General features: G+C 48.7%; 1 protein-coding gene across 1 annotated transcript in view; it reads left to right on the top strand.

Moving 5' to 3' along the window:
- Positions 1-11,230, top strand: part of WNT3A (Wnt family member 3A) — an 88,956-nt gene extending 77,726 nt beyond the window's left edge. The window contains exons 3-4 of the mRNA XM_041408621.1: positions 7,755-8,020; positions 10,743-11,230. Coding sequence (XP_041264555.1) covers positions 7,755-8,020; positions 10,743-11,222 — 746 coding nt within the window. The 3' untranslated portion in view covers positions 11,223-11,230. The remainder of the gene's footprint in view (positions 1-7,754; positions 8,021-10,742) is intronic.
- The last annotated feature ends 1,271 nt before the right edge of the window (positions 11,231-12,501 follow it).

The raw sequence follows: 12,501 nt of genomic DNA, 5'->3' as shown, positions 1-12,501 counted from the left end.
AGTTTTTGGCTTTCAGGGAGCTGCTGGTCAGGGATGTGCTGATCTGCTGCAAGTTTAGCAGAGCCCAGCTGTGCTGAGGCACTGGAGTATCCTCTGCTAGAATCTGGGGCAGGCTGGGCTGCCCTGCTCCTCCTGCACGTGGATTTCAGGGCCAGCAGGCAATGCCATTGGTGTTGGTATAAGCCAGCAGTGATGCCCCCATGTGCTTTTGCAAATCCTGGGAGTTCTGACTCACTGGTCCCTTTGGATTTCACTCCTGTTCAGAAAGCAGCTGTGCCTGCAAGGCTGTCAGAGCCTAAAGAAACTCCTTCTCCCAGGGGCCACCAGCTCCTCAACAACCGAGCAGGCTCATTAATCTCTTCTGGGATTCTTCTTTTTCATCCAGAGTGATGCAGTGTGAGCTTTCATTCAAAGCCTTCTGGTTTATCTTCACGGAGATGTTTCTGGGTAGATTCAAAGGGAGCAGAGTGTGCTCAGAGAAGCTGGGTGGTGATCTTCATACTGCAGTCAAAACCCAAATTCACAGAATTCCCAGAATGACCGGGTTGGAAGAGACCTTCAAGATCATTGAGTCCAAGCCAGCCCCAACAGCTCAACTGAACCCTGGCCCCCAGTGCCACATCCAGGCTTTGTTAAACACACCCAGGGATGGGGACTGCACCACCTCCCCGGGCAGCCATTCCACAACTTTATCACCCTTTCTGTGAAAAACTTTTTCCTGCTATCCAGCCTGTATTTCCCTTGGTGCAGCTGGAGGCTGTGTGCTCTGGTTGTGTCAGTGCTGCTGGAGAAAGAGCCCAGCCCCAGCTGAGCACAGGCACCTTTCAGGGAGTTGTAGAGAGTGATAAAGTCACCCCTGAGTCTCCTTTTCTCCAGGTGAGCACCCCCAGCTCCCTCAGTCATTCCTCACAGGGCTTGTGCTTCACCCCACCTCAGTCTAAGGCTGGGCTTCCAAAGCTTTTCACAAATTCCTCACCACCTTTTTGCATTGGGCAGCACCTTCCAATTCCCAGGATGCCAAAGGTGCAGAAGAACCACAGGAACCAGGGAAAACTGAGCTAGGATGAGCCCTCTATGTAAAAGGCTGGGTTGTGCTGCTCCAAATACCAGAAACACCAGGTTGTTCCCAGCTTTATTTCCAGTTTCTTAGTTTTTAGGATTTATTTAGTTTATTTGGTCGGGTTTTTTCCATTTTAATCCAGAGTCAGTGTGAAAATCTTAACTGACAGCTGTGGGTTTATATCCCCTGGAGCCAAGGAGGGAATTGAAACCCTTTCTCACACTCCCTCCTGTACCAAGGGAGTCTCCCCTACCACAGAGATGTTGGAAAGCCTTGGCACCTTCCACCCCTCAAAGATGGGTGTCTCAAGAAGCTGGAGCTACAGGTACCTTTTTCTAGACTTTAAGCTTTGAAAAATGAGGCTCAGAGGAGCCAGCATGACTGCTCCCCACAGTCCTGCTAAATAGATAAACTATTTCCTCTATGCTACTCAATTTTTAGCAAAATGCCTCTCCCAAGGGCACTCCAGAGGTCTGTGGTGTCAGAAATTCAGGGCTCACAGCCACATTTCCAATGTTTTTCAATCATGGAACAGGAGAAGGATCCTCTCCTCAAGAGCAGACGTGGCTGGGAATTATTTTCTTCATTGTCTGGGACACTTCTGTTCTTTTCCCTGTTGTTTATACATAATCCAGCCCAAAAAGGCACTAAGTCAGTGCTTCACTCCAATGACTCTGTTACAAAAAGGAAAGATTTGGGGTTCAGGAATGGGGATGGCAGGGCTCAGTGTTGCAGTATAGAGTGTGGTAAAAAAGGGATTTTTCAGAGCAAAATAAGCCATTATATTCACCCTACTGCATTGCCACAGTCCATCTTGCCACATATCTGAGATACCTGCCTGACCTGGGGTTAATCATTTCATCATTCAGGGAAAATAAGTCACTGTCTGGGCAGAAGAACACACGAGAGCAGTTCCCACATATGGGACAGCTGAGATATTTATGCAGTTATTCATTTGCCTTCCTCATCCCACAATGTGAGAACCCTCTGCTCGGCTCCAATCCCTTCTGCCTGTAATTCTGAAGCCATCACTGAATTTAGCATTGCAGGCTCCTGGGGAGATAAGCAGGATTGTCCTCGGGTGTACAGATAAGGAAGCAGAAGCACAGAGTGACTAAAGGATTTGCCCGAAGTCACATAAAAAAGCCCTGTCACAGCAGGAAAGCAAATCTTGGGTCACATCATCCTCAGGCCTCTGGATTATCAAAATTAAACTACTCAGCCAAGTGTTTGTGCATCTCAGGATGGGTTTGGTGCTGGGACATGTGGTGAGAGAGGTTCTGCACAGGATATTCAGGGGACATTCATTTTCTCAGATTTCAGTCTGGGCTTCTTAGGAGACCTGTGCTTTAGGGGACACCCCTGAAGGCCCTCTGTAAGTCACTTTTTCACTGCTACTCAGTCCCCCAGAATGGAGAGGGAATTTTGGAAAAGCACCAGGGGAAATGCAGGAGCAGGCAGGAATAAAGCGAACTGAAGCCAGAGCTTTGGTGACCAAAAGAAGGTGCTTAAAATGCTCTGAAGTCAACATCCCCGTGAGAAATTGGTCCCTGCAAACCTCCTCCTGCCAGGTGACTTTCCAGAAGCTCTCCTCAAGCCCCAACCAGCTGCTGCCTCCTGCCACCAGAACCACCCAGAGAGGAACGAGGCCACCCGACAAACACACGGCACTTTCCTGCTATCTTCGCCAAATCTCTTGCATTTTTATATGGCACCTTAATAACCCCTCATTTCCATTACAAGTGCATGCTTTCCTTCTGCTTATCTCCATCTCCATGCGCTCCTTCTCCATTCCTGCAGCCACACCGCCTCCGGCCACGACCCGGGGAGGTTTTTGGGAGCCCGGTTTTGGGGATGCTCGGCGAAGGCAGGACATGTCCCGTGGCTTGGGAGGTGGCAGGACGTGACTCACACGATGGCACGGCTCCATCTGCGTCAATCTTGAACCCGCTGCCTTAACTTAGGGGGTAGGAGATGTTAAACCCAGTGCCCTAATTTCGTGGAGTCATTAAGAGACCGGCTGCGACTTTCTCAAGAGACAAACTCCTCACCTCGGTGCCCCGGGGCCAGATCGGAGCTCCTTTGCCCTGCCTGCCTGCATTCCCCAGGTAGTTACGATCAGATACAAGGCGATTTGCTTCCTGTTGTGTGCTCTTAAGTGGTGGCTGCATTTCAAAAGCAGGGGAGTGATTGAGTCCTATCCCGGCTGTAAAAGGCACCGAGCCTTTCTGGGAAAAGCAGAGCTCCCTGTAATTGGTGCTTCTTAAGGCAAATCCCATCAATACCCTCCTGGCTTTCAACAAGGGCTAAAAACTGCGGAGAGTTTAGGTGATGGACCTGAGATTTAGGGTTTGGTCTCTACAGCCAAAGAACTGCTGGAACGGCTTGTTGGGCTGTGGCCAAGTCCTGGCAAACACGGGAATTCTCCAGGCTGTGCTGCCTGAAGCTCCGTGGGGTTTGAGCTCTGCACCTGGACAGAATCACTGGATTGTAGAATCCTTAAGGCTGGAAAAGACCAACAAGGTCACTGAGCCCAAACCCAGCACTGCCACATCCACTGGTAACCCATGTTCCCAAGTGCCATATCCTTTAAATCCCTCCAGGTGACTCCACCACTGCCCTGGGCAGCTGTGCCAGTTCCTGACACCCCTTCCAGTGAAGAAATTTTCCCTAATATTCAACCCAAATATTCAACTTTCCCTAATATCCAATCCTTGACACAACTTGAGGCCGTTCCCTCTCCTCCTGTCCCTGTTCCCTGGGAGCAGACCCCGATCCCCCGCCTGTCCCCTCTTGGCAGGAGCTGTGCAGAGCCACAAGGTCCCCCCTGAGCCTCCTTTTCTCCAGGCTGAGCCCCTTTCCAGCTCCCTCAGCCTCCCCTGGGGTTCCAGGCCCTTCCCAGCTCCATTCCCTTCCCTGGACATGCTCCAGCCCCTCCATGTCTTTCTTGTAGTGAGGGGAATGCACAGGGAAACACCACTGAGCTGGTGGCTCCTGCTCAATCCAAGCTGGGATCCACAAGCCATGGATTCCCCAGCTGAGGCCACCCCTCTCATACCCACACAGGAGAAGTTTTCCTGCACAAACACCACAGCTGTAGACATTTTCTTTTTGGTCCAAGCTTGGCAAGGCACAGGGGGTCTCCCCAAGGTTTGCAAACACCAGTTCAGCACCCACAGCTCCTTCCCAATAAGCCAAAGGCCTGGATCAGATCTCTTCTGGGCAGAGGAAAGGGTGATTCCCAAGAGATGAGAGCTGACCTGACCAAGGAACGTGCTTTAGGGAAGAACATCATCCTAGTCTCTGAATTGGAGATACCTGGATTTGATGGATGGGCCACTTGTTGGGTCAGGAATTATCTGTGTGGTGGCACTCCAGGAGGTGCAGTGGTGTTCCTTGGGGTTGGGGCTGGCACTGCTTGTTGGTGACAAGGACAGTGGGATCCAGGCACTCTCAGGAGGTTTGTTGGTGACAAGGACAGTGGGATCCAGGCACTCTGAGGAGGTTTGCTAGTGACAAGGACAGTGGGATCCAGGCACTCTCAGGAGGTTTGTTGGTGACAAGGACAGTGGGATCCAGGCACTCTCAGGAGGTTTGCTGGTGATCAGGCTGAGTGGTGCAGGCACATGCTGGAGGGAAGGGATGGAGATGTGGGTCTGTGCAAACCTCATGAAGCTCAGCAAGGCCGAGTGCAAGGTCCTGTGTTGGAAAATCCCAGCTCTACAGAGACAGGGCAACTGAGAGGCCTTTCAAAAGATTTTATTCCATTAGCAGTCTCGATGAAGGGTGAGACATAAGAGATGTAAAACTCAGCACCAATCCATCAGAAGCCAACCTATTTCCTGGTTGCAATACCTTATAAATGTTTTTCAGCCTATTAGCTTTTGCCAGGCAATGCTGTTAATACTTCTAACACCAATCACCTATTATTTTAATCACCTATAATCACCTATCATTCTGCCCCACATGGTCTTGCTACAATGCATCTTTCACAGTTGTAATTCTCTGAAATATCTGGTCTTTTTGCAAGGCCATCTTTTGAAACTTGTTCCTAGCTCAATCTCTCAGCAATGTCATCTCCATTCCATGGCCTTCCTAAGCCAGCACACCTCATTTCAGAGTTTGCATTCAGGTGTGCAAGGCTGTGTGAGCTTTCAGTCAGGTTTTGAGAATCCTTTACAAATCCAGTTCTCACAGTCCTGCACAAGGGTCAGGCCAATCCCAATCCCAAACACAGGCTGGGTGGAGAACGGGGTGAAAGCAGCCCTGAGTAGGAAAACTGGGAATGCTGGAACCACATGACCTTTAAGGACCTTCCAATCCAACCATTCTGTGACTTTATAGGAAGGTTTTAAGATCACTGGGAGGATGTGAGAGGTGTGTCAGCCTTTCTCTGGCCAGACACTGCACCTTCCACCACCCTACAGATTGTGATGGCATCCACCCCACCACCTCACCTCACTGGCTTTTGTGAGAAGCCTTTCATTCTTCAGAGACTCCAGGGCTGGTCAGAAATGTTCTTGGAGACCTCATATGAAGTGCTTCACCCCCAAAATTTGGTTTCTGGATCCCACCTGGACTTAGGCAAGCTCAAGATGCAGAGTCGCCAGTCCTGTGTGAACGGGACTCTCCTGCTCATGCTCTAAGCTGAGCTTTCACAATCAAGAACTGCAGGGTCATCATTTGCAGGATGCAGGGATCCTGCAGGCTGGCCAGATGCTGAACAAGGGTTTTTCAAAATCACACTGGGGACCTGAGGGTTCCTACATTTTCCTTTTTTTTTTTTTTTTTTTTTTTTTTGGTTGTAGCCCTCAGTGACTTAATAACCTCCCCAAGTGCCCTGACAAACGTGTTCCAGGACATTGCTCATCCCTTCAGCCTGTAAGTTCATGCACGTTATGGGATTTGCATATTGTTGTATTTGGTAGCCTTCCCAAAGCAAAGCTTGAGTTCTTGCTTAAGCCTAAAATCCAGCCAGGACTGCTCTGCAGTTGTGATTGCTCCCCATGAACATGTTGGCTTTTTGGCTTGGTGCACGAAACTCTCTTCACATTAGTAAAGCCTGGAAGCATCTGGAAGGCAAAGGTTAAGCCAAAATGCCCAAGGAAAGCTCAGATCAGCAAAATACGGTGCAGGGAAGGTTTGAGTGGTTTTTGAGTAGTCAGGTGATACAAAGCTCAGAAGAAGCTTTGGTGAAGTTGCATCAACTGAAAATGTGACCTTGTGACTTTATGGATCCATTAATATTTCAATGTCTCAGTGGAATAATCTGAAAAGTGTCAGGGACAACACAATTTCTAGGATAACTGCTCTATATGCACAAGGTGAGTGGGAAATAATACATGAGGTTAAGTGGGGCCTGTTGTCAGAGTCATTGTGCCTGCTTAGAATTGCCCCAAGGATTTGAGAACAGCCCTCTTCATGGTAAAAATCCCATTTTACTGCAGCCAAAAAGCACTGGTGTTTTCTGAGGTGTGGTATTGAGCTGCGGGGTCATTCCTTGTGAGTGGAGAAATCAAAACTGCAAGGAGAAAGGGAAATAAAAATTGATATCTTGGGGTACTCCCCACTTGCAAAGCAGTTGGAAAAGTTTGGTTTTCATTTTGGCACAGTGTGGAAAAAGCTCTGGCATCCAGGAAAGCCTTCCCTGCTCCCCTTCCCTGCCCAGCTCTCCGTGGATGGAAGGCTGTGAGAGAAGTTCTCCACAAAGACCAAAACTCCTCAGTCCTTAGCCATGACATCTTGTGGCTGATCCCACCCTCCAGCCCGAGGCAATGGGCACAAAAGGAAAGCTCATTCCCAGTCCCCTCGGCAGTTACCTTGATTAGGCAAGTGAGGAAAACTGGGGGCAGGTGCAAGGTGCTTCTGTCACCCAGTGAGAGGCACAGCCTCAGGGAAAAAGGGATGGAGGGAGGGGACAATGTTTGGTTTGCATCCTGAGGATTGAGGCATTTTCCTACCTTCCAGCCACCATCACCTCTCCCTGTCAGGGAGGAGGAGCTTTACTTGGTGCTACCCACCACCAGGTAAAGCATGAGGCTGTTGTTAGGGGTAAACCTGTATTTTTAATTTTTTTGGGAACATACCCAAATTCTGAAGCGAAGCCCACGGCTCAGGCTCTGGCTATGTGGTGCGTTGGCTGCACAGTACCACACAGAATATTCCATGTGCCCCCTGAAATTCAGGTTTGCTACCATCACCTCTCCCTGTCAAGGAAGAGGAGCTTTACCTGGTGCTGGCCCCACCACCAGGTAAAGCATGAGGCTGTTGTTAGGTGTAAACCTGTATTTTTAATTTTTTTGGGAACATACCCAAATTCTGAAGCGAAGCCCACGGCTCTGGCTCTGGCTATGTGGTGCGTTGGCTGCACAGTACCACACAGAATATTCCATGTGCCCCCTGAAATTCAGGTTTGCACAGCTGTCTGTGGTGCCATGGCCCTATCCAAAGACCTGAGGATGACCCCAGTCAGAACTTTTTGGCTGACTTCAGTGGCCTTGAATCAAGCCTGGTCCTGTCTGCGCAGGAGCTCATTTCCTAGCAAAAGAGAACGTCTTTGGAGAAGGTCCAAGCCAGACCACAGGGAAAAGGAGGATTCCCTGGCCTTCTGCCATGCCCTCCGGAGAAAATGCTCACAGTACTGACCAAATCCATCCTTCACTGGCCCTTCCTCACTGACTTCTCTCTCTCACAGCCACCAGGGAGTCGGCCTTCGTCCACGCCATCGCCTCCGCTGGGGTGGCTTTCGCCGTGACCAGGTCCTGCGCCGAGGGCTCGGCCACGATCTGCGGATGTGACACACGCCACAAGGGCTCTCCTGGAGAGGGCTGGAAGTGGGGGGGCTGCAGCGAGGACGTGGAGTTCGGGAGCATGGTGTCCCGGGAGTTCGCGGACGCGCGGGAGAACAGGCCCGACGCTCGCTCGGCCATGAACAGGCACAACAACGAAGCTGGAAGGACCGTAAGGACATTTCAGTTTCTCCTTTCCTGTAGATATTTTGTTACCTGATAGGGTGGATGGTGGGAGGAGATTAAGGAGGCTCAAAAGAGCTAAATCTGGGCAAATTTGTCACAAGATGGTAATACCTGTCCTGTGATAGTTCTAGATCGACGTGCCTGGTCTGTGAAAGGTCCACATAAACTCACCCACACAGATGTAAACACCTGCCTTGGAGTCAGCTGTCCAGATCTCTTTTATAGAGGATGGATCAAGTCAGGCTGAGGATGGGATTTCATCCCATTTTATAAGGATATCTACCCCCAGAAGTTGTGGATGCTCCATTCCTGGTAGTGCCCAAGGCAAGGTTGGACAGGCCTAGCAGAAGGTGTCCCTGCCCATCCCAGGCTAGTTGGAACTGAGCGATTTTTAAGGTCCCTTCCAACCCAAATCATTCTGTGATTCCATTATTAGAGTTATTAACTTAGTTAATAATGTCCTAATTGTGCCTGTTCCCTTCCATTGACTGTGGGGCACCTGAAGTTTGAGTGCAATTGTCCATTCCCCTTCTCTGCCGCCTTGAGGAAGGAGAAGAGCAGGAGAGCATTTCCCACAACCCATCTTCTCAACCCTGTTCTATTTCCCAGGAAATATTTGAACAAAATTAGAGGCAATATAACTCTGGTGCCTCCTGATTAAACTTGGATCATGCCCCGAAGCTGTTTTTACTTCAAACAATTCTGGAACAAAACGTGTAGGGGAAAAGAAAGCACAAAATCTGCCTTATACACAATATTTTCCCCAGGTGGAATAATCCCAAAAGGGGGACATTCCTTTTTTTTTTTTTTCATCATCAGGAATATCCTATAAATCCAGAAGAATGTAATTGGGAAACAGTTGTAGAAACTGAGGGAAACAATTTGTAGAACTGAGCCACAAAGCCCTTTCTAACAGAGATTATGCCACAGCTTCTCTGGGATAAGAGAGAACAGGTTAATGTGGTCTTGTCCCCACAGAAGGTCTTGCACATATCCAGGAGGACATTTGTGCAGTGAGCTGTACCAAAGCCACCACAGTTGCTGTGCTGGGACACATCCTCAGGCAGGCTGGGGTTTCTTGAGGGCTCCTGAAGTGAATACTGTGAATTCCCAGTGGTGTTATCCCACCTCACACCACAGCAGAGCTGCTGGAATACAACTTTTGAAAGGGAAATACCACCAGAAACCAAAATTGTCTGCAGTGGAGATGACCACAAGCAATAATGTGGTTTCCTCCAGCTCTGGCCTAAATTAGCCCAGGCACCTCCAGGAATGGGGCAGTGCTGGTGGCAGTTACTGGGATACATGGTGTGAAAAAGAGGGCTGAGGAGAAGCTGTGTGGGCTGGAAAGGAGGGCTTTCCTTTAAAGTGAGAATGTGTTTTAAAGTGAGAATCCTTGTTAAAAAAACAAACATCCCTGTGTTCACAGGCCTGCAAAGGTCTTTTTACTCTAAGCCTTGTTCCTTAACTCTTATTTTAGGACATTTTACAGGTGTCAGAGGTTACAGGGCAGATGTCACAGCATTACCTGTTTTAGAAAACTGGTGTTTTCCATTCTCACCATGCCAGCACCCATGGGACAGCTCTTCCAGGCCTCCATACTCGAGTGTTCCCAGCTAAACCTGAGCCATGGGCAATGTTTCAGATTAGTTCCCATTGGAACTCCAACCCTACCGCTCTGCCAGGAGTTTTGATTAAGTTCAGCGTGATTATACGAACCAAACCTTCTGCGGTTCTCTCTCCTCGCTAATTGCAACCTGCTATGTGGCGGGTGATACTCCGTAAATAACGCAGGAAAACACCTGGTGAGCACCAAGGTGCTGATTCATGGCAAATCTCTTGGACTCAGGCTGGCACTCGCCTGTTCACGTACCCAGAAATTTGCTGATCGCTCTGAAAATGCAGATTATCAAGCTGTTGCATAAGGTTGTCTCCCACCTCAGAGTACTGGAGGGCAACACCTCTATTTATTTAAACTTGTTATATAAGAGGTAAAAACAAGTAGCAAGCTTCTGGGATCAATAATCACCATTTATCCCAGGAAAGTGCTTTGTGTTGAAGCCTGAGCCTTTAAAATCAAAAGTAGGGCTCTTACTTTTTTTTTTTCCTTTGAAGTGATTTTAGAAAAATCGTAACCCCGGCTTTAAAATAAAAACAAATCCCTTTTCAGTTTCTGAAAGGAGCCATAGCAAGGCTTGAACCTGGTTTGCTTAAGTAAACATGAAACATATGTAAAGGATAGAGTTCTGGTCTAGATAGTTAGGACATTTCATCTTCCTTTTATTTCCAACAGAAAAGCTGCTCTTTTCATTTATGAAGGCATTGTTTGAGTAGCTTTGTGTGTTCTTTGCTTCTCTGCCTAGATGTGTTTGAATTCTTTTCCTGTGTGACAGCACTGTAATATACCCACATGAGCATTGATAAGGCAGAAGTTAATAAATCTTTTTGCTGAAAGTTTTTCGTAAATGCTTAAATTTGAGCTGGGAATCAGAACCAGTCACTGAAAACCATAAAGTACAGAAGTTTTATGGCTTAGACCCAGCAGTGAGCAGGGGATAAGGGGATTTTTGTTCACAAGAGTATAAATATATCTATGAAAACATCTGTAATTCCTTGGAAAATCATGGCCAAGTGGCAGAATGTCATAAGAGTTTTAATTACAGGTTAATTATGTGTTCCTTCTCCTTTGCCTTTCTTCTCTTTTGCAGTCTATCATTGAGCTCATGCACCTCAAGTGCAAGTGCCACGGGCTCTCGGGCAGCTGTGAAGTGAAGACCTGCTGGTGGTCCCAGCCAGACTTCAGGGTCATCGGCGACTACCTCAAGGACAAGTACGACAGCGCGTCCGAAATGGTGGTGGAAAAACACCGGGAATCCCGCGGCTGGGTGGAGACCCTCCGGCCCAAATACAACTTCTTCAAGGCCCCCACTGAGAAGGACCTGGTTTACTACGAGAACTCGCCAAACTTTTGCGAGCCCAACCCTGAGACAGGCTCCTTTGGGACCCGCGACAGGATCTGCAACGTCACTTCCCACGGGATTGACGGTTGCGACCTTTTGTGCTGCGGCCGCGGGCACAACACGAGGACTGAGAAACGGAAAGAGAAGTGTCACTGTATCTTCCACTGGTGCTGCTACGTCCGCTGCCAGGAGTGCATACGAGTCTACGACGTCCACACGTGCAAATAAATCAGGCATAAAACCCTTGGCCCGGGCTCCGAGTGGAGAAATGGATTTTGAGCCTACTTCCTCTGAGGTTGCAGACGTGAGAGAAGTCTACTTTTTTTTTGATATTAAAAGAATAAAAACTGGACAAAAAAATAAAAAATAAAAAGGCTAAAACTGGTTGGATAGAATAGGTCCAATGACTTCTGGGCTATCCCGAGGTACATCTGGCAGTCACACAAGTTCTGCCCCGACGCCAATGCCTCCAGAAGGAGAGCAGCTTTTTCCACCAGCCCACAACACCGAGCTGGAAAGAAGAGCAACAGCAAAAGCATGGATTTGCTCTGCTCCCACCCACCTGGAGTGACTCGTGTGATTAAGTGTCCTTTGAAAGACTTGCATCTTCCTAAGCATCTCCTTTTCCCTCAGCCAGGCAGGAGCTGTGCTGAACAGCAGCATTGAGCTTTCTGAGAGATCTCTCTGCAAACCCAAATGGCCAGACTGTGTAATATGAGCAACAGCAGCAAAAGAAATAAAAGCGGATAAATTAAGGATTTTTTTTTTTTTTAATATAAAGAACATGACTACTTCTTTGCTTTTGCCTTGGAACCAGAGAAGTCTACAAATATTTAACAGAGCTGGAGAGTGGACAAGTTCTTGATGTGAACTTCTTAGCATAGTAGCTTCTGCCAGATTTGACATAGGATCCCATGACATCTGTAGAAAGGAATGGAGGGAGAAGAGGAGGGAGAAAACTGCTGATGACTTCCTGTAAGCGCCCTGTTGGCACACAGGTGATGTGCGCAGTGTGGAAAAGTTCAGTGTCTTGTGTGTGAAGTGAAGAGGACTCTGTGTGCATTGAGAAGGACACAGTCCCACAAGTGGGAATGCTGCTCCAGCTCTCCAGCCTGGGACGTGGCTCAGCCAGTGAGTCTTCCTTGGAAACATGCGGTGCAGTGATTCTCTGGGGCTGGACACTCACTCCTGAGCACAGGACATCCATCTCCTCAGCACCCCAGGGAAAGGATGGGAAGGGAAAGTGTTCACCCTTCCTGCCTGGTCAAGGAGGTGTGGCACCAGCAGTGGGAAGTGCACTTAGTTCTTCCACTCTCTGCGCCTGATGCAGGCTTCTCAGGCACTTGGCAGCAGCCTGAGCCCACAGGTCTCTCGGGAACATGGATCTGAAGGAGCCATTGTCACCCACTGACTGACATGAGGGTGAACCAACCCCCCATCACCACCACACCCCTCAAGCCAGAGCAGTCTCAGACTCAAGCCAAACCTTGTTCCACAGCTAATTCCT

This window comes from Onychostruthus taczanowskii, unplaced genomic scaffold (genome assembly GCF_017590055.1).
Source record: "Onychostruthus taczanowskii isolate IOZ18803 unplaced genomic scaffold, ASM1759005v1 scaffold3, whole genome shotgun sequence".
Lineage (NCBI taxonomy): Eukaryota > Metazoa > Chordata > Aves > Passeriformes > Passeridae > Onychostruthus > Onychostruthus taczanowskii.
The sequence above is the reverse complement of the archived record's forward strand: the minus strand, read 5'-3'. Positions and strand labels throughout refer to the sequence as shown.